Source organism: Falco naumanni, chromosome 20, assembly GCF_017639655.2.
Source record: "Falco naumanni isolate bFalNau1 chromosome 20, bFalNau1.pat, whole genome shotgun sequence".
Lineage (NCBI taxonomy): Eukaryota > Metazoa > Chordata > Aves > Falconiformes > Falconidae > Falco > Falco naumanni.
The window spans coordinates 2,275,983-2,293,102 of NC_054073.1; the positions used below are offsets into that span (position 1 = coordinate 2,275,983).

A 17,120-nucleotide genomic window follows, 5' to 3' on the forward strand; every position below is an offset into this window, starting at 1 on the left:
CCCCCCCCCAGCAGAGCACCGGGCCCTGGCCAGGGCCAACCCTTCACACCTCCAACCTTCACCTTTTTAGCTTTTTTTTTTTAATAAATTTATTCACAAAAGCCACGCCCGGGGCAGCAGCCGCCCCCGCCCTCTGTCTTCATGCCACCCCGGGGGCTCGGGGGCCGCAGCCCTGTCCCAGGGAGGGGGCAGCCCCGCACTTTGAGGTCCGAGGGGGCTCAGGGCCTCCTGCCGGGGGGCTCCTCCAGCTCGTAGAAGAGGACGTAGCCCTCGCTGGACGGCACCTGGTTCTCACTGATGGGTGAGACGCTGCGGCGGCACCCTCAGCCTGTGCCCACCCCCAGCTGGGCAGGGGGGCACAGGGCCCAGGCGAGGGGGTGGTGTGGGGGTGGTGTGGTGGGGGTCACCTACCGGGAGTCGTTGTAGACACGCCAGCCAGCCGGGTCCCGGCAGAAGGCGGTGTAGTGGCCATAGTGGACACTGCCCGAGTGGTTGCAGAGGGCGTAGAGACTGTAGACAGGGCTGCCTGCAGCAGGAGGCTGGGCTCAGCGCTGCCCCCCCACCGCAGCCCCCCACCGCAGCCCCCCGCCACACCTCACCTGCCTTCTCGCTGGCAAACTCCCGCAGGTTGAGCTGCTGCAGCGGGAAGTCCACGAAGACGGAGCACTTCTTGATGGAGTAGCGGGTGGTGGAGAACCGGTTCAGGTCTGGGTACCGTCAAGGGAAATGTGGCCCCAGGTGGCTGGAAGGACGGCAGCCCACTCTGGTCAATGCCCCCCCCCCCGCCAAGCATCAGCAGCTCCGGGGGTCCCAGGCTCCCCACCCTCTGGTCCGTAAAGGATACGAAGCACCAAGATGCGGGGGAAGCGCTGGATGGTCAGCTTCTTCGTGCTCCGCGTCCGCTGCCGGCACTTGTCGCAGACCTGCGGGCAGCACGGCACCAGTGAGAGGGGGCTGGCGGTGCCGAGCCAGGGGCGCCGAGCCACCGGCTGCAGCCTCTTACCGGGGCATTCTCCGAGTCCAGCTCCTCCTCCTTGGTGAAGAGGCTGAAGCAGTCATGGAGTGAGACCTTCCCCCCAGCAAAGCTTTTCTGCAGAGGGAGAGAGTCAGGTGGCGGGGACCAGGGAGCAGCTGGGGGGGGCCGGGGGGCTCTGCCCTGTCCCTACCTTTGGGATGGGCAGGGAGAGATCGCAGAAGACCTCAAAGGTGGTGGAGCGGTAGCCGCAAGCCTGGCACTTGAGGCAGCTCTTCAGTTGCCCCACAAAGAGGTCTGCGGGTGAGGTGGGGTGTGAGGCTGGGCGGAGAGGGAAACCTGGAGGGTTTTGGGGGTCTGGGGAAGGTGTCACCCCTGCCCAGCGGTGCTCACCCACAATCTTACTGTCCTCCCTCTCCAGGTATCGCTTCCACATCTGATTGGCGCGTTCGTCGTCGCTGCAGGGAGAGGTGGCGGGTTGGGCTGCATACTGTGGCCACCCACCCAGGACCCCTGGGGACCCCTCTGCCCCTCACCTCAACATCTCAGGGTCCTCCAACGCGGGGGTCCGCCGGGCGTCTGAGAGGATGCTGGGGGTTCTGCGACCCTTGCGGTTGATCTCCACATGCAGCCGATCCATGAAGAACTTGAGGAACTCCTGTGCATCCTGCTGACTGCAGGGGGAAAGAGCCATCATGCCCACCACTGCCTCCAGCCCCCCAGTTGCCAGGGGTGCCCCAGGGCAGAGGGTGAAGCCTCACCTGTATCCGGTGAAGGAAGGGACGTATTTCTGAAAGACAGCCTTGAAACGCCCGGGGTTGACAGCCTCAGAGGAGTCAGGGTGCCAGAGGGCAGCGATCACATCAGCGAAGGCTGCGGGGACGGGGACGCACGGGGTGTCAGTACCAGCAGGGTTTGCATAAGACACGGGGCAGGGGGTGGGTGTAGGTGTGAGAAGTCCCCATCCCACCTTCGGTGAGCTCCTGGGGGGCACGGGAGCCAGGAGGCTGCTCCTGTTGGAAGTCCCGGCGCAGGCAGTAGTCCCGCAGAGGCTTGGTGCTGCTCAGGCACTGCAGCACGGCGTTCATGAAGCACTGCCGAGAGAGCAGCAGGGATGCAGTAACACCTTGGAGGGGGGCCACTGGGCCTCAGCATGTCCCCCACCATCCTCTGCACTGCTGCATGTGCTCTGCTGTGCCACAGGGACCACCGAGGGGCTGGGGGATCTCCAGGGACACAACAGCCCTGGTGGGAGGGAACCGCTTCGCTACAGCTGCTGCAAGCCCGTGGTCCCCTGCACACCCCAGGACCGTGGGACAGGGGGGCTTGGGGGACGCGGGTGCTTACCGTGTTGCCCAGGTTCCTGAGGCCGACGTGGCCCGAGCCCAGCAGCAAGGTGTGGTGGGTCTGTGGGGACACGAAGGGACAGGAGTGAGACCTGTCCCCACGGAGCAGATACCTCCAGCCGCCCCTCAGCTTCTTACAGCTGGCCGCCCCCCCCCCCGGCCACAGAGGCTTCACCTCACCACGGACGAGCAGCAGCCCCATGACAGCTGTGTGTATCACCGACTCGGAGATGTCGGTGCCATGGCCCTGCAGCTCCCGCTTGGTGAGCAAGGTGCGGTGCAACTTGCGTGGCAGCTCCACCAGCATGGCTCCCTGCAGCCCTGGCATGGCTCCGGCACCGCCTGGGTGCCAGGACGGACTGCGGCACCAGCATTGCTGGGCCCCCTCCACCTCCCTAAGCCACAGCTCATTAGCTGATCCGATTTCCCCTAGCTATTCTGGGCCTTGCTGGAGGCTCATCTCGGGGGGATTAATTAGCAGGAGAGCCACCTTGGGGACAGTGGGCATCCAGAGAACTGGGAGCAGAGGCAAACGCACCCGCCTGCTCTGCACCATGCCGACAAGGTGCAGAAGAGCGGTGCAGGGAGCAAGGTGGCTCAGCAGGGCCAAGGGGCAGCCCTGTGCCACTGGTGGGGAACGCGCCTTGGGGACCAAGCCATGTCACCGTCCCCCACCAGCACAGGCCCAGCCCCGGGATTTCAAGGTACCTAATCCTGACACGTGGCTCAAGACGAGTGGAGGCCAGGGCCCAGCTACTCCGTGGGGCGAAGGTGGATGTGGAAACAGGCACTGTACTGGCCAGCACCCCTGGAGCCAAGGCAACTCCACCTTTTTGCAGCTGGGGTTCCCCCAGGAGGAATGGAGCAGGGAGAGGTGAGACTGGCACCACCATCCCACCCCAGTGCTATCACCGACCCCGACAGAAGCGAAGCTGCTGCCCTGCAACCAGGAGCAACATGAGGGCCAGGGCATGTCCTGCTGGTGGGACAAATCGTGAGGCTCTTACGGCTGCCGCCTTCTCCTCGGTCCTGCCGGGTGCCGGGACTCTGCCCAGGGCGGGGCTGCCGGGTGCTGGAACGTTGGGGCTGTGGGCGTACGGGGGGTCGGGGGCAGTACGAGTCCTTGGGCAGCCCTCAGGCCGGACAGACAGCAGCGGGGTGGCCGGCTTCCCATCCAGCCCTGAAGAGACGTTGACCCTCCGGAGAGAGGAGCTCCTCTTGAGTGCCAGCGAGCCAGCACTCAGCTGATGGCTACAGTCCCTCAGCACCAGCCGGCTCAGCACTGCCGCCACGTCCTCAGCACGGCCACCACCACCACCACCACCCTGGCTCAGGTCCCCGATGCTGATGGATTTTGAGCGGGCCAGGTTGCTTCGCCGGCGTTCTGCTTCGCGCCCCGCCAGCGAGGCCCCAGCAGGCAGGGAGAAGGAGGCGCTGCCCAGCACAGCACCTGCCTGGGGAGAACCAGGCACACGCACCGCATGGTCTGCCTTCATGGGCCCCCGCCGGCATGCCGAGCTGCGGACAGCCTCCCCCCGTTTTGAGGCCCGACCCCGGTCCAGCTCCAACTTCTTGCCGCGGTCGTCCAGCGAGCCAGGCCGGGGTGGCAGGAGGCGAAGCTTGGGTGCCGGGGAGAGCCCGTTGGCAGCGGTGGCAGAGGCCAGGGCAGCAGCATGGCGCTCCTGGCTCAGGGCCCGGTGCCCGCTGGGCAGCTTCGTGGCAGCCTTGGGCTGTGAGGTGATGACAGCATGGTCCCTGGCCCGGCCGACGCGGTGCTCCGAGGCTTGGGGCATCGTGGGGACAGCCAAGAGGGGAGCCCTGCAGGGAGAGGGATGGGCTGATACCCACGGCATCAAGCCGGTGTGCAGGGGCACCGGGGCATGCACCCACCTCTCTTGCCGCGCCTCCTCCCGCCAGCACTGCTCACAGCCCCCCGTGGCCAGCGGCCGGCTGGAGAGTCCCGTCGGCAGGGGCCCTGCGGCACAAGGAGAGATGCTCCAGGTCACCGGACGGGACCAGGGGGTGGCACACGGTCCCGGCGAGACCCCACAGCCCCCCTCATACAGCTGCCGCGGCACCGACGGGAGGCAAGCGCTGTGCTGGCGGGTGAGTCGCAGAGGTGCCTGGCACCACCGGGATCGGGGCCCTCCTGCCTTCCTGCTCCGGGTTCTGCCGAGATCCCGCTCGGAGCGGCCGGGCAGCCACTCCCCGGCTCCTGCTCCGCAGGGGCACCTGGCACCGTCGCGGGCTGGGCGGGGGGGCGCAGGCCCTGCGCGGGGCCCGCCGGTTCCCGGCGCCCGCTGGGGAGGGGCTGGGCCGCGGCGGCTGCACCCGGAGAAGGGCTGGAGTGGCCCCCGGAGGAGCTCCGAGCCGCTGAGCACCCGCCAGCCCGGCTCCAGCGGGTGGACCCGGCGGCAGGGTCCGCGGTGCGGCCGCGGGGGCTGCGGCACGGCGGGAACCCCCAGCCTGCGCGAAGGGCTCCGCGGGGCCAGCCGCGACAGTGGCGAAAGCCCCCTGCCCCGCCCGGCCTCTGCCGCTCGCCCTCCCCTCCATCCCGGGCACCGCGCTGCAGAGCCCCGCGTCCCACCCCCTGCGCGGTACCGGGGGGCACTGCGGGGGGGGGGGGAAGGGGGGGGCGGGGGGGCGGCGGGCGGGCGATCCCCCCCCTCTCGGCGTTGCTCCCCGCCCCTCGCCCCAGCCCCGCAGAGCCCCTCCCCTGCCTTCCCCCCCCCCCCATCCCGCTGCCCCCCACCCCCGCGGGGCCACCACCCGCCGCCACTGTTACCTCCCGCGGGCCGCCATGGCAACAACTCCCGCAGCACCCGCCGCCATCTTTGCGCCTCCCGCCCTTCGCCCCGCCCCCGGCAGCATCGCGCGCCGCACTGCGCTTGCGCCGCCGCAGCGCCACGCCCCCCGCCCCGCGCCACCGCGTCGCTATGGAGACCGCGCGGCGTCCCCCGCCGCTCTTAAAGGAGCCGCCGCACCCCGTCTTCTTAAAAAAACAGCGCGTTCCGGTGAAGTGTTACTGTAGGGTCGCGCTGGGCGGCTGGACCCCCGAGGTCTGGGGGTACCCCCGCTAGGACCCCCAGAGCAGCAGGCAAGGGCAAGGCTGGAGCTGAAGAGTTTATTGAGGAGCAGCAGCGAAGTGGCAGGGGGGCAGTGGGCGCAGCTGGGGTGGGGGGGGGGTGGGGGGGGGGGGGGGGCGCGGTGCTGCACCGCACCAGCGCTCCCCTCCAGCCACCGCTCACTTCTCCTTGTGCTGGATGATGCCTTTGGCGACGAGGTCGGGGATTTCCACGGCCAGCCACGGGCCCAGCTGTGGGGAAAGAGGGTGAGCAGCCCCACAGGGACCACCCCCCAAACGGGGACAACCCCCCCCGCGACTCACCCCCAGCGCCATCAGATGGGCCAAACCGAATTTGGGGACGTTCCTAGCCCAGAGGGGCTTGAAGTGGTCGCTGAGGCAGATCTTGCCGCCCCTGCAGGGAGGAGGCAGCTGTCAGCTCCCCCCCGGCCCACCTCGGGGCGGCAGCGCCCTTCACCCACCTGTACATCTTGGCTGTCTTCCCGTCCAGCTCGGGGATGGCAATCTCGGGGGCGGTGGAGGGGTAGGTCACCGGGATCTGGGGTGGGCAGGCGGGGTCAGCGGCCCCTCAAGCCCTCCGACCCCGCGGCCCCCTGACCCCTACCCCACTCACATCAAACTCGATGGCAAACTCATACTTGAGCAGCTCATGGACGTACCAGCACTTCCCGAACCACCTGCAACACACGGGGGAGCGGCCCCCGCCCCCCTCAGTCCCGGGACCTCCTCCGCACACTGAGGCGGCCCGGGGGCGGCGGGAGGCCCGGTCCGTGCCTCACCCTACCGGCCCCGTTCACCCACCGGGTGCCCTCGGCGTTGGACTCCAGACGGAACCAGTCGTTGTCGGCGCGCTTGTTGTTCTCTACGTACTGGGGGGCGAGCGGGGGTGAGCGGAGGGAACGGGGGGGGAAGCCGGAGGGGGGGGGGAACCGGGGGAGCCTGACCGGCGGGGCTTGGCCCGGCGCACCTGGATGAGGGCGCGGTACTCCTCCTTCAGGCGCGGCGCCCAGCCCTCCCGGTCCCGCGGTCCCGCCGACGTCCGCAACAGCGGCAGCTCCGCCACCGCCCGCCGCGCCGCCTCCTCCGCCATCTCCCCGCCGCCGGAAGCGGCCCATCTTGGCTCGGGGCGGAAGTGACGACAGTGAAAGCGCTGGCCCCGCGCCGCCATCTTGCTTGGGGGCGCGACGCGCGGCGACAAGGGCGTGTAGCAGGTTGGCGCCGCCATCTTTATTAGGGGCACGCCCGGGGCGCGAAGCTGCTTTGGCGTCTTTGCTTGTAGTGCTGGCAGCACTGAGTTTGTGGGGTCTCAGCCGCTCCCGCACCTCCTCCTTCCCTCCCTCCCTTCCCGGGGCTTTCCCCCAGCACCAGGGACACGGCAGCGGCAGCTCCAAGACTTTATTGTCACAGGGGCATGGGGGTTGCCATGGCAGGGCTCAGGGCTGCCCCTCACCCTTGCCCAGGTCCAGCAGTGATGAGAAGAGGCTGAGGACGTTGCTCCGCAGCTCCTGGGCCAGTGGGGCCAGCTGCTTGTTAGCCCGGTCCAGGTAGGCCCTGGGGGAGAGACGGGCCATGAAGGGGGTGCCGAGGGGCAGCTGAGGGGAGGCCCCGTGCCCGCTGCTGCCCCCCATACTCAGCCTGGCTGCGCAGCTCCTCTGCCTGCAGCTTCTGCGGCAGGTCTTTGGTCATGAAGTTGGAGAGAGACTGGAAATGGCGGGTGAAGAAGTCATCGATGGCCGCAGGGGCAGCCTCCTCATCCGGAGTCTCGCGCCTCACCAGAGCAGCCTGGAGGTGGCAGGCGCAGAGCAGCACCAGGGCGGCCACCAGCACCTTCATCTCGGCAGGGCTGGGGGTCCTGTGGGGCCGGATCAGCGGTGGCTAGCCTGTCCCATGGCTCTGCCATCCCCTTCTGCCCTGCAGCAGCTTCCCACCCCCCTGCTGCTGCTGCAGCATCCCCATCGTGCCCCATCCCACCCCATGGAACCTCGGTCCCCCTCCTGCCCTGCAGCACTGCCCCGTCCCTGCCCCACAGCTCCAGTATCCCCACCCTATGGCCATGGGCCTGTCCCAGCCCCACTGGCATCACCCTGCCCCACTCCTGTCCCATCCCACCCCACGGCATTATCCACCCTGCCCCATTCCAGCCCCACAGCCTTGTCCTGCCCAGGCGTGGGGTGCCAGATAACACTCACCTCACAGGACTGTGGGGGTGCCCTCTCGGGGACTGCTTATATTCCCCGGGCCAGCTCCCGCCCCTGGGCCAGGGAGGCCGTGCCGCCGGCCCCTGCCACAGCCTGGGTAAACACGGTGGGGGTAAGGGTCACTGCAGGGGGCAGCCCCTCCTTGTCCTCACCGAGGGTGGCCCTGCACCCTGGGGCCCTGTCCCCCTGGGCAGGACATGGATAGTGGGTGACAATGGCCCAGGGGTTTTGGCTGCGGGGGGAACATGGGAGCTGGGGCTGCCACCATGGGGGCTTGGCTGATGTCCCTGTGGTGTGTGGTGGTCCCATGGCACTTGGTTGCTCTGTGGCATGTTGGAGCCCTGTGGCAAGTGGGAGCCCTGTGGCATGTTGCAGTCCCACAACATGCTGTAACCATACAGCATAGCGGGACCTCCAAAGCAGTCCTACCTGCCCCCAGCCTCAGGCCCCCTCATGCTCCAGCTGCAGCACTCACCACCCCTCTGCCCCAATCCTGTGGGTTCAGGTGGCTGCTCCACTCTGGGGTCCTGGTTTGGTGGGGGCGGCCTGGGGGGCTGCGCACCAGCCTGCCCCGGCATCTGTGGGGCAAAGGTTGTCACCTGCCTTATCGCTGACCCTCGGCTGCCAACGTGACAGTGTGACTCAGCATGGGGCAGTTGGGGGCTGTCCCTGCTGACTCCTGGTGGCAGCACTCATGGGGGGGGAACCTGGGGACACCCCACCACGGGGCCCAGCCAGGGGCCAGCTGTGGCTCTGTTTGGGCACACACGGCCAAAGGGCACCTGTGTGGCACCAGGGACAAAAGCTCTTCGTTCCCTGGGCTCACCCGTGGGGCCACTGGGGCCCCTTTCCCTCTGAGCCCCTGCCTACACCAGCTGTTTCCAGGGAAGCTGCTGGTGACGGCAGCAGGGACAGGGGACACAGGGAAGGTCCAGGGACACAGGGCAGAGGGCAAGGAGTGGGATGCAGGACTGAGGATGTAGAGCAAGCAGGGGGACGGGATGTGTGTGGGAGGGGGCACAGGGAGGGGCCGCGGGAGACAAATGGAGGGGAATTGAGGCACAGCTAGCAGGGTCTGGGGGCGCAAGGAGGGGATGCGGGACATGAAGGGGTGTGGGGAGGAGGGACAGAGTGGACACAGGAACGGAACGGGAGCGGGGAAACAAGGTGAGGGGGACACACAGGACGCGGCGGGGTGGGCGCGGGGCTGCACCGGCGTGGCGGAACGCGGCAGCACCGGAACAGCACTGCGCGGCGCCGGGGCTCTGGGGGGGCTCGGTGGCTGCGGCCCAGCCCCGCCGGCTCAGCCAATGGGCGGCGAGTGCTGCCCGCCCCAGCAATGGCGGCGGCGGCCTCGGGCGGGCGCGCCCTCGCGAAGCCGCTTCCGGCAGCGGCGGTGCCCGCGCCCGCGATGGCGGCGCCCGGCGGCGACGAGGGGCGCGGGCGGCCGTAGAGCCGGGCCGGGCATGGGCAACGCGCTGGGCCCCGCCGCGCCCCGGGCCCCGCGCCGAGGGGAGCCGCTCGGGAGCCCCGGCAGCTTCGATGAGCTGCACCGGCAGTGCAAAGGTGGGGCTGGGAGGCCAGCGGCGCCCAGGGGTGGCGGGGCCAGGCCCTCGGGTGGCCCCGGCGGCGGTGGGGGGTCCTGGCGGCGTGGGTGGACGGGCTGGCAGCGGGGGGCACGGCGGTGCCGGTGGGGAGGGGTGTGGGTGGCCTTCGGGGCGGTGGGCTGGTAGCGGGGGCTGGCCCCAGGGCGGGGGGCTGCCTGGGGGGTCTGGCCGCGGAGCCGGGGGCTGGCGGCGGGGTCCCCGGTCAGGCCCCTCTTTCCCGCAGAGGTTTTCCCGCAGCAAATGGAAGGGGTGAAGCTGATCGTCACCAAGACCCTGAGCAGCCACTTCCAGGTCAGGGGCACCACAGGGACTTGAGGGGGGGCAGGACTGTGCTGCGGGGGGAGCGGCTGCCCCCGCCCCCGGCTGCCCCCTGGCTCCCTGACATCCCGTCCCCGCAGGTGACGCACACGGTTCACATGAGCACCCTCGGCCCCTCCAGCTACCACTTCAATGCCACTTTTGTGGGGGACCGGCAGCTCGGCCCCACCGAGGTGAGACCCCGCACCCTGGAGTGAGGGGTGCCCTCAGGGTGGCTGCATGGTCCCAAGATGGGGGGTGCGGTGGCACGGGGGTGTCCTGAGGGTGGGTGGGGGTTATCTCAGGGCAAGGGGGCCCCACCCTGCAGCTCAAGTCAGGATCACGGGAGGCAGGGGGTTCCTGTCTCCCCAGCTGACGCCCTGCCTCGTTCCCAGGCCTTCCCCACGCTGACTGGGGACATGGACAACAGCGGCAGCCTCAATGCCCAAGTGCTGCACCTTGTGGCCGAGCGCATCCGCACCAAAGCCGTCTTCCAGGTGGGGCCAGGTGGGAGATGACCCCGCAGTAGTGGGTGCTGGAGGGTCTCTGGCACCCCTAGCTGGCGGCAGGGGCGATGGCAGTACCTGCTGCGGTGCCTGTCCCTTCACAGACTCACCAGACCAAGTTCGTGACGTGGCAGTTCGACGGCGAGTACCGGGGGGACGACTGCACCGCTACCCTCACGCTGGGCAACCCCGATCTCCTTGGCGAGTCTGGTGAGCAGGGTATTCCCCCCTCTGGCTGCCAGGCCCGGGGGGGCTTGTGTGCTGAGGGCCGTACTGTCCCCACAGTGATCCTGGTGGCCCATTTCCTCCAGAGCGTCACCTCCCGCCTTGTCCTGGGTGGGGAGATGGTTTACCACCGGCGGCCAGGGGAGGAGGGAGCCATCCTCACGCTGGCGGGCAAATACACGGGTACGCAGGCGCCCTGCGCTTGAGGGGGCTGCAGACACAGCCCTGGGGGTCCTGCCTGTCGTGCTGGCCCTGGCGGGATGCCCTGGCTCCCCTCGCCCTCTGCTTTACTTCTCTCTTCCAGCTCTAAAGTGGGTGGCAACACTGAACGTGGGGTATGGTGGTGCCCATGCCAGCTACTACCACCGAGCCAACGAGCAGGTGAGTGTCCCCTGTGTGTCCCTCTACCCTGTGTGTCCCTCTCTCTGCCCCAGGGCCTCAGGTTTTCCTCCCCCCAGGTGCAGGTTGGGGTGGAGCTGGAGGCCAACACCCGGCTGCAGGATACCACCTTCGCCTTTGGCTACCAGCTCAACCTGCCACAGGCCAACATGGTCTTCAGAGGTGAGCGAGGAGCCGTACTGGCACCTGGCAGCCCCAGCGCTGGCCAGGCCCTCATCCTGTCCACCCTCGCAGGGCTCCTGGACAGTAATTGGAGCGTTGGGGGCGTTCTGGAGAAGAAGCTGCCCCCCCTGCCCGTCACCCTGGCTCTGGGTGCCTTCCTGAACCACTGGAAGAACCGTTTCCACTGCGGCTTCAGCGTCATTGTGGGCTGAGGGACCGCAGGGGTGGGCGGCACGTGCCACCGTCCTGCTCAGGGAGCTGCTGTGCGCGGCACCAGCTGGGCCCTGCATTTGTGCCACGGTGTCAGGGGAGCCGATGGTGTGGAGACCTGGTCCCTTGTGGCCGGGGGACACTGTGTGACAGCACGTGGCTTGTGTTAGCACCTTTGGGCTGAGGAGCAGCTGCTGCTTGGGGCCTGGGGGCCTCCATGGGCCCTGGCACTCACCTGTGCCGCCCTCCTCGCCCCAGCACCATGCTTCCCTCTGCTCCCACCCCTGCTCTGCCTCGGTTTCCCTCCAGCGGCGCAGGGGGCGGCTCTGGGCGCACGCATCTGCAGAGCCTGGAAAAATAAAGGAGCTTTACTCTGCCCTGTAAAGTGCAGTGATAGCTGTTGAGCTGTGGTGCTCACAGCTGGGGGCTGGAACATGTTGCGGGCTCTAGCTGATGATTTCGGAGAGCAGCGGCGTCATGGAGGATAGGTCCTGGATGTGGAGTATCTGCCGTGTGTTCTCCACCTTCAGCGTCTGCAGCTCAGTCAGCAGCAGCAGCAGCTTTGCATAGAGAAATCTGGGAGGCGGGGACGGGATGCCTGGCTCAGACCCAGAGGGGACCAAGGCCGTGCCCACCCTCCCCTGCACATACCTGCCCTCAGGCATGGGGTGCTGGTGGTCGATGTAGCTCTTGAGTGTCAGGGCCACCTTCTCCTGGAACTGATCGATGAAGTCCCGCTGGGTGATGCCGGCGTGGTCTGGGGGCGCAGGGCGAGTGGGTGCCTGTCAGCAGGGCCAAGGGGACGCCCCACTGCTGCGGCCCCCCGCAGTCCCTACCTGGTGAGAAGAGCAGCATGGCCTGGAGCAGGACGTACTCTGCCTCATGCAGATGCAGCTTCTTCAGGCTAATGTGGAACTTGAGCAGTGGCTCCAGGTAGATCTGCTGAAAGCCGGCTGGGGGGAGTGTGGCGGTGACAGGTGAGCTGGGATGGGGACATGGCTTACCCCTGCTCCCCAGTGCTGCCGCGCTCCACCTCACCCAGGGCTCCGTCCTGGATGGTGTAGCAGTGCTGCCCGCACTCCCAGGCGTTGGTCTCTGCGTTGAAGACAGTGTTGAACTGGATCTGGCAGATGTCCAGGGTGGCCCCTTTCAGCAGCGAGATCTGGTCATCGATGGGCAAGCTCCTGCCGGGGGCGAGGGGAGGCATCAGGGCCAGGGTGGCAGCGGGGGTCTCCTGCCCATGCTCCCCCTTGCAGACCTGAAGGCTGGGATCTCCTTGGCAAAGTTGATGACTTGCTGGATCATGAAAGTGCTGAGGTCGGCAAAGTGGGGCAGCATGGAGAAGACATCAGGCAGCACTTCGTCGTCCAGGCAGTCTGGCTGCAGGGGCGGTGGCCATGCAGCAGGGCCACCTGGCTCCGGTGGGCTCTGTGGCTGCGGGCTGGGCACGTAGAGTCGCACAGCAGGCTGCGGTGAAGGCAGCCAGGGTGTCAGCGCCGTGCTGGGGCACCTGCAGGGACAGCCGGGTTCCAGGGGCTCCCCACTCACCCAGTAGTGTGTGAACTGGGAGAAGCTGGAGTCGAAGGTGTGCTGGTGGGCTGCGATGAGGATGCCGATGAGCTCCTGCTGCTCCGCCGTCAGCCCCACCGGCTGCTCCCGCGCCAGCCGCCGCTGGCCCCACAGTGCCCGCCGCCGCCGCAGAGCCTCCTCTGACATGATCACTGCCGCCCCACCGCCACCGTCACCCCCAGCCCAGCGACCAGAGTCACTGGTGGCAGGGGGCGCCGGGTGCTCGGAGATGCCAGCACCTCATGATCCACTCTCCCCGAGGTGGTCCCCCTTGTCCCCTCTCTCCTGTGCCCCCTTGCTGTCACTCCTAAGCCTCTGTCCCTTGCTGTCCCCTTGCCCCTGGGCTGCCCCATCCCCTCTGCCCCCATGTCCTCCCCTGCCACTCCACCCAGGCTGGTCACCTCTGCCCCATGCCCTCACCCTGTCCTCCCACCCAGTCTTCCATGTCCCCCTCCTCCCCCCCAGGTCTCCTCTGTGTCCCCCTCACCGTCCCTTGTGCCACCACACTCACTGTCCTTCCGCATGCCCACGTCGAGGCACTTCTGGAGGCGGCAGGCCTGGCACTGCCGCCGCTTCGCCTTGGTGATGGGGCAGCTCTGGGTGAAGGGGCAGGTGAAGCGGATGCCCTTGTTGATGGAGCGCCTGGAGGGACATGGGCCCAGCCATGAGGCCATAGGGACTGTCACTCTGTCCCTGGGGGGTGGGCAGCAGGGGCTGGGGGACGGGATGTCCTAGGGCAGGGGCCACCTCCAGCCCCCAGGACCCCATCACCACTGTGCCCTGGAGAAGCCAGGTGGCCCGAGCATGGGGTGGCAGCTGTTGTCCTGTCTTGTCCTACCCAGTCCCTGTCCATGGGACCATCTTGTTCCATCCCACCCCGCTGCGTCTTGTCCCAGCCCATTTGTCCCACCCTGCCCTGTCCCCTTCTCCCAGCCCGTCGTGTCCCATTTCAGTCCATCTTGTCACATCCCATCCTGTCCCGTCCCATCCCGTCTTGTCCCCTTCCTCAGCCTCATCCCACCTCGTCCCTCATCCGGTGCTGCAGAGCAGCCGTGGATCCCCCCGCGGTGGCAGCCCCCACCTGAAGAAGCCCTTGCAGCCCTCACACGTCATGACGTGGAAGTGATACCCGGTGGCACGGTCCCCGCACACGGCACAGACTTTCTCCTCCCTGGGCTCCGTGTCCTCCCCCTCGGGGCCCTGGGGTCCCAGCAGCGGGCAGGGGCTTCTGTCCGCATCTGAGGTGCTTGACATCGATGTGGCCAGGGACGCGGGTGATGGCACCCGAGCAGGGCAACCACAGCAAGGACGGAGCCTGCAGGCCAGGGTGAGTGTGCGGGGTGTGAGCACGTGCACACGCATGTGTGTACACACGGTGCAGCTCCTGCTTGAGCAACACCCGGCACTGTGCCCCGCAGGGCAGCTGCTGCCCCGGCACCGGCTCCTGCGCCCCGTCCCCTACACGTCCCCCAAAAGCACAGTGTCCCACCCACCCCACAGCGTGCTGTCCTCATGCACCCACCTGCCGCTGTGGCCCCTCACCTCAGCCACCACCGAGCCACCACCTGGCACCCTGAAGGTGACCGGTGCCCCTTGGTGCCAGTGCTGGGACCTGGTGTCTGCTGGCGTAGCTGGTGCCCGGTGCTGGCTGCCACAGAGCGCGGGGCCAGCTGGCCCCTGCCCGTCCCCACCGCCGCCTGGCCAGAGCCTGTGGAGTTTGAACCTTGAACTTGAGCGAGGCTGCAGCAGGCGGGGACAGGCAGCATGGGAGGGGCAAGTGGGGACAGGCAGGTGTGGGCATGGCGGGCACGGGGGACAGGCAGACATGGAGGGGACAGGCAGGGGACAGACAGACACGGGGCCTGGCAGGCAGGGGACATGCACATGGCTGCTGGGGGGGTGTCTGAGCAGTGGGGAGACCACGGTGGCAGCCATCCCGCCATTTGTGACCCTGGAGGAAGGTCCCTGTCCCCAGCCACTGCAGTGACACCTGGTCCCAGGACCCTGGGCAGCTCCCGTTGCCCCCCCGCATGTCCCCCTCCACAGCACCTCAGGGGGTGGCAGCGGCCATGGCCCCCCCTGCCCCCTTGGGTGCAGCTCCGCGGGGCGTCAAGGCTCGGGGAGTGGGGTGACACGCGGGGGGGCGGGTTCCCACCCGGCCCCACCCCCGCGCCCCATTGGCTTCCCGTGGCCGTCACTCAGCCGCGCCCCTATAAAAGCGGTGGCGCGCGCGCGGGGGACCGCACACCGGGAGCGGCGGCACCGGAGCGGTCATGAGCGAGGTGAGGGGCCGGTGCCGAGCAGAAAAAGGGCTTTTTCCTTTTTTTTTTTAGCAACGGGCCAGGAGAGGAACTGGCCGGGGGGGGGGGGCTGGAGGCGGGGGGAGACGCTGGTGGCCGGGGGGGGTCCCCAGCAAAATGGAGCCCGTAATCCTCCGTGGTGCGGGTTTGCTGCCAAGGGCCCCGTGTCACCCCCGGGCACCCCCTTCTCTCCACAGCGCAGCCCCCATGAGTCCCCCTCTCTGGCGGAGGCCCCCGGCAGGCAGCAGGAAGGTGAGGACCCCCGACACCGGTGGGGTGCACCCCGCAGGATGCCCTGGCACCGGTGTCACCTCTGTCCCATGCCCTCCAGGGATCCCCGGTGGCTGGGACCCCACTAGCTGCTCCTGTCCCCAGAGCCTCTGGAATCTGTGTCCGTGGAGGGGGGGGTGTGTGTGACACCTGGATGGATGCGGGGACCTGCTCTGTCCTTCCCCTGTCCCTTGGCAGGGTGGCAGGGTGCCACCCTGGGTGCTGGGTGAGTGGGGGGTCAGGGTGCTCACTGGATGCTGGGGTGAGCCTGAGGATGCCAGGCTGTAACCAGGGCAGCCCCTGTCCTGTCCCCCCCCTCCCCCCCCTCAGCCAAAGCTGCTGACCCCAAGAAGGAGGAGGAAGAGATCGACATTGACCTGAGCGCGCCCGAGACGGAGAAAGCTGCACTCGCCATCCAGGGCAAATTCCGCCGCTTCCAGAAGCGGAAGAAGGAGTCGGGGCCCTGAGCTGCTCTGGGGTCCTGGGACTCCCTGCCTGCGACGGGCACCCTGCTCTTGCACGTGGGCATGGTCCCATCTTGACCTCTGCCATGCTGGGGCTGCCCCATCCTCTGCGAGTGGGGCTAGGGGGGGCTCAGCCCTGCCCTACCCCTCACCCACCCCTGAGCCAGGACCCTGGGTGAAGCTGGGGAGCCATCGTGGGGGGAACACAACCAAGTCCTGTGCCCCCTGGAGTGGAGGTGGCCCTTGTGTGAAGGGGTGGCATAAAAATGCCCTTTTTCCTGAGGCAGCCTCCTTTTGCCTGTCCATGGCGATGATGCTGGCTGCTGGGGACACTAAGGGCAGGGGGAACAGGACTGCTGTCCCCTGAGCAAGGGAAGTCCCTGTCCTGTCCCAGGAGGTGCAACACTGCAGGGGTGATGGGTCTTACGGCAGGCTGCAGCCCACCGCAGGAAACTGGGGCTCCCCCTGCACAGTGCTCCCCATCCTCGCACTGTCCCCTCCTCACGCTTCTGTCATTGTCACCATCCCCTGTCCCCTCCTCTGGGGGGGGCTTTTAGCATGTGTAAAAAATAAACCATTGAGAAGAGGAGCTGGGGTGGTCTGTGATCTGTGGGAGGCAGTGTGGGGGACAGTCCCTTGCTGGCTGGGACCCCCAGGTCCCCCTTCTCCCCAGGGGAGCAGGTGCAACCCCCTGATAGAAGCAGCCTCAGGGATCTTGGGGGCTGGGCTGTCCCTGCCTGAGGGGTGTGGGTGGCCCCCAGATAAGGGTGGAGGGCTCCCCTGTAGGGACGGGGCCCCTCAGCCAGTGCTTTGGGAATGGCACCCATCACCCCTGGGACCTCCTGTCACCCTCCAATTTGGGGTTTTTCCCATGAAATCCCGCTTAATTTATCAACCGCTGGGTCTCAGCCCCTGGAGCTGTGGCCTCATTTCTCATCATGCTGCTCTGTGCAGTGGCAATGAAAGAGGCTGCTGCCTGCTCCTCTTCCTCAGGGGACGAAGGCTTTGCAGTGCTATGGCCCTCCAGGCATCAAAGTTTTGCTCAGGGCTGGCTTTGGCAGTGGTCCCCAACCCCAGCTCCTGCTGCGGCACCACCAAGAGCAGCCACAGAAGGTACCAGCTGATCATGAGAAAGTGCTTTGGGGTGGTTAAACCAAAGCCATTTGGGGGATTTGCAGTGGGATTTCTGTGTGCTCGGACGTGAGGCACCTGTGAGGCTGGTCCCTGTGGCGCCTGAGGCTGTGGGCGGACCGGGGACAGTGGGACCCAGTGCAGAGCCGTGGCATGTTGGCAGAAATAGCTCCCTGGAAAGAAAAACAGCATCGGTGGCCAAGGGAAAGGCAGGGCCCAGGGGAGGTCCTGAGAGCGCTGGGGTTAGGTTCAGCCCCACTTGCTCTGCAGACTTATTAGGGAAAAGACAATTATAGCCCCGGTGATGGTGCAGAGCTGGATGGTGCAGCAGCGGGATGGGGCTGTGCGCTGGCACCAAGTCCTGGGGCAGGAATGCTC

At 67.6% G+C, this 17,120-nt stretch overlaps 6 protein-coding genes across 17 annotated transcripts; 2 read left to right on the plus strand and 4 right to left on the minus strand.

Moving 5' to 3' along the window:
• Positions 1 to 82: 82 nt before the first annotated feature.
• USP21 (ubiquitin specific peptidase 21) lies at positions 83 to 5,187 on the minus strand. Of its 4 annotated transcripts, none has more exons than XM_040618549.1 (13): positions 5,105 to 5,187; positions 3,327 to 4,137; positions 2,321 to 2,380; positions 1,944 to 2,067; positions 1,735 to 1,846; positions 1,510 to 1,647; positions 1,367 to 1,431; positions 1,167 to 1,270; positions 1,004 to 1,090; positions 845 to 923; positions 600 to 707; positions 412 to 522; positions 83 to 294 (listed from the first exon to the last, which is right to left on the minus strand). In XM_040618549.1, exons 1-13 carry the CDS (start codon positions 5,149 to 5,151, stop codon positions 140 to 142), a joined length of 2,001 nt encoding a protein of 666 aa, XP_040474483.1. In that variant the 5' UTR covers positions 5,152 to 5,187; the 3' UTR covers positions 83 to 139. The 4 variants fall into 4 exon arrangements, with proteins under 4 accessions (XP_040474483.1, XP_040474482.1, XP_040474485.1 ...); XM_040618548.1 differs by having other exon boundaries at positions 83 to 309; XM_040618551.1 differs by having other exon boundaries at positions 105 to 294; positions 412 to 526; positions 5,105 to 5,186.
• Positions 5,188 to 5,238: 51 nt separating this feature from the next.
• UFC1 (ubiquitin-fold modifier conjugating enzyme 1) lies at positions 5,239 to 6,732 on the minus strand. Of its 4 annotated transcripts, none has more exons than XM_040618847.1 (6): positions 6,335 to 6,538; positions 6,206 to 6,273; positions 6,064 to 6,081; positions 5,866 to 5,942; positions 5,708 to 5,798; positions 5,425 to 5,635 (listed from the first exon to the last, which is right to left on the minus strand). In XM_040618847.1, the coding sequence occupies exons 1-6, from the start codon at positions 6,492 to 6,494 to the stop codon at positions 5,564 to 5,566; spliced, it is 486 nt and encodes a 161-aa protein (XP_040474781.1). In that variant the 5' UTR covers positions 6,495 to 6,538; the 3' UTR covers positions 5,425 to 5,563. The 4 variants fall into 4 exon arrangements, with proteins under 4 accessions (XP_040474779.1, XP_040474778.1, XP_040474781.1 ...); XM_040618846.1 differs by having other exon boundaries at positions 6,018 to 6,081; positions 6,372 to 6,526; XM_040618845.1 differs by lacking the exon at positions 5,708 to 5,798 and having other exon boundaries at positions 5,239 to 5,635; positions 6,335 to 6,732.
• Positions 6,733 to 6,784: 52 nt separating this feature from the next.
• LOC121079975 (apolipoprotein A-II-like) lies at positions 6,785 to 7,281 on the minus strand. The gene is made up of 2 exons (XM_040577830.1): positions 7,035 to 7,281; positions 6,785 to 6,955 (listed from the first exon to the last, which is right to left on the minus strand). The coding sequence occupies exons 1-2, from the start codon at positions 7,235 to 7,237 to the stop codon at positions 6,838 to 6,840; spliced, it is 321 nt and encodes a 106-aa protein (XP_040433764.1). The 5' UTR covers positions 7,238 to 7,281; the 3' UTR covers positions 6,785 to 6,837.
• Positions 7,282 to 8,875: 1,594 nt separating this feature from the next.
• Positions 8,876 to 11,384, plus strand: TOMM40L (translocase of outer mitochondrial membrane 40 like). Of its 3 annotated transcripts, none has more exons than XM_040618761.1 (9): positions 8,876 to 9,168; positions 9,433 to 9,500; positions 9,608 to 9,700; positions 9,902 to 10,003; positions 10,117 to 10,222; positions 10,298 to 10,420; positions 10,542 to 10,618; positions 10,696 to 10,798; positions 10,871 to 11,384. In XM_040618761.1, exons 1-9 carry the CDS (start codon positions 8,913 to 8,915, stop codon positions 11,008 to 11,010), a joined length of 1,068 nt encoding a protein of 355 aa, XP_040474695.1. In that variant the 5' UTR covers positions 8,876 to 8,912; the 3' UTR covers positions 11,011 to 11,384. The 3 variants fall into 3 exon arrangements, with proteins under 3 accessions (XP_040474695.1, XP_040474697.1, XP_040474698.1); XM_040618763.1 differs by having other exon boundaries at positions 9,902 to 10,013; positions 10,871 to 11,005; XM_040618764.1 differs by lacking the exon at positions 10,298 to 10,420.
• NR1I3 (nuclear receptor subfamily 1 group I member 3) lies at positions 11,361 to 14,301 on the minus strand. Of its 4 annotated transcripts, none has more exons than XM_040618730.1 (9): positions 14,100 to 14,301; positions 13,659 to 13,892; positions 13,089 to 13,219; positions 12,557 to 12,729; positions 12,267 to 12,475; positions 12,047 to 12,192; positions 11,845 to 11,961; positions 11,660 to 11,765; positions 11,361 to 11,584 (listed from the first exon to the last, which is right to left on the minus strand). In XM_040618730.1, exons 2-9 carry the CDS (start codon positions 13,829 to 13,831, stop codon positions 11,455 to 11,457), a joined length of 1,185 nt encoding a protein of 394 aa, XP_040474664.1. In that variant the 5' UTR covers positions 13,832 to 13,892; positions 14,100 to 14,301; the 3' UTR covers positions 11,361 to 11,454. The 4 variants fall into 4 exon arrangements, with proteins under 4 accessions (XP_040474664.1, XP_040474662.1, XP_040474663.1 ...); XM_040618728.1 differs by having other exon boundaries at positions 13,707 to 13,892; positions 14,100 to 14,212; XM_040618729.1 differs by having other exon boundaries at positions 12,557 to 12,606; positions 14,100 to 14,212.
• Positions 14,302 to 14,780: 479 nt separating this feature from the next.
• PCP4L1 (Purkinje cell protein 4 like 1) lies at positions 14,781 to 16,200 on the plus strand. The gene is made up of 3 exons (XM_040577861.1): positions 14,781 to 14,859; positions 15,075 to 15,129; positions 15,478 to 16,200. The coding sequence occupies exons 1-3, from the start codon at positions 14,851 to 14,853 to the stop codon at positions 15,612 to 15,614; spliced, it is 201 nt and encodes a 66-aa protein (XP_040433795.1). The 5' UTR covers positions 14,781 to 14,850; the 3' UTR covers positions 15,615 to 16,200.
• Positions 16,201 to 17,120: the final 920 nt, after the last annotated feature.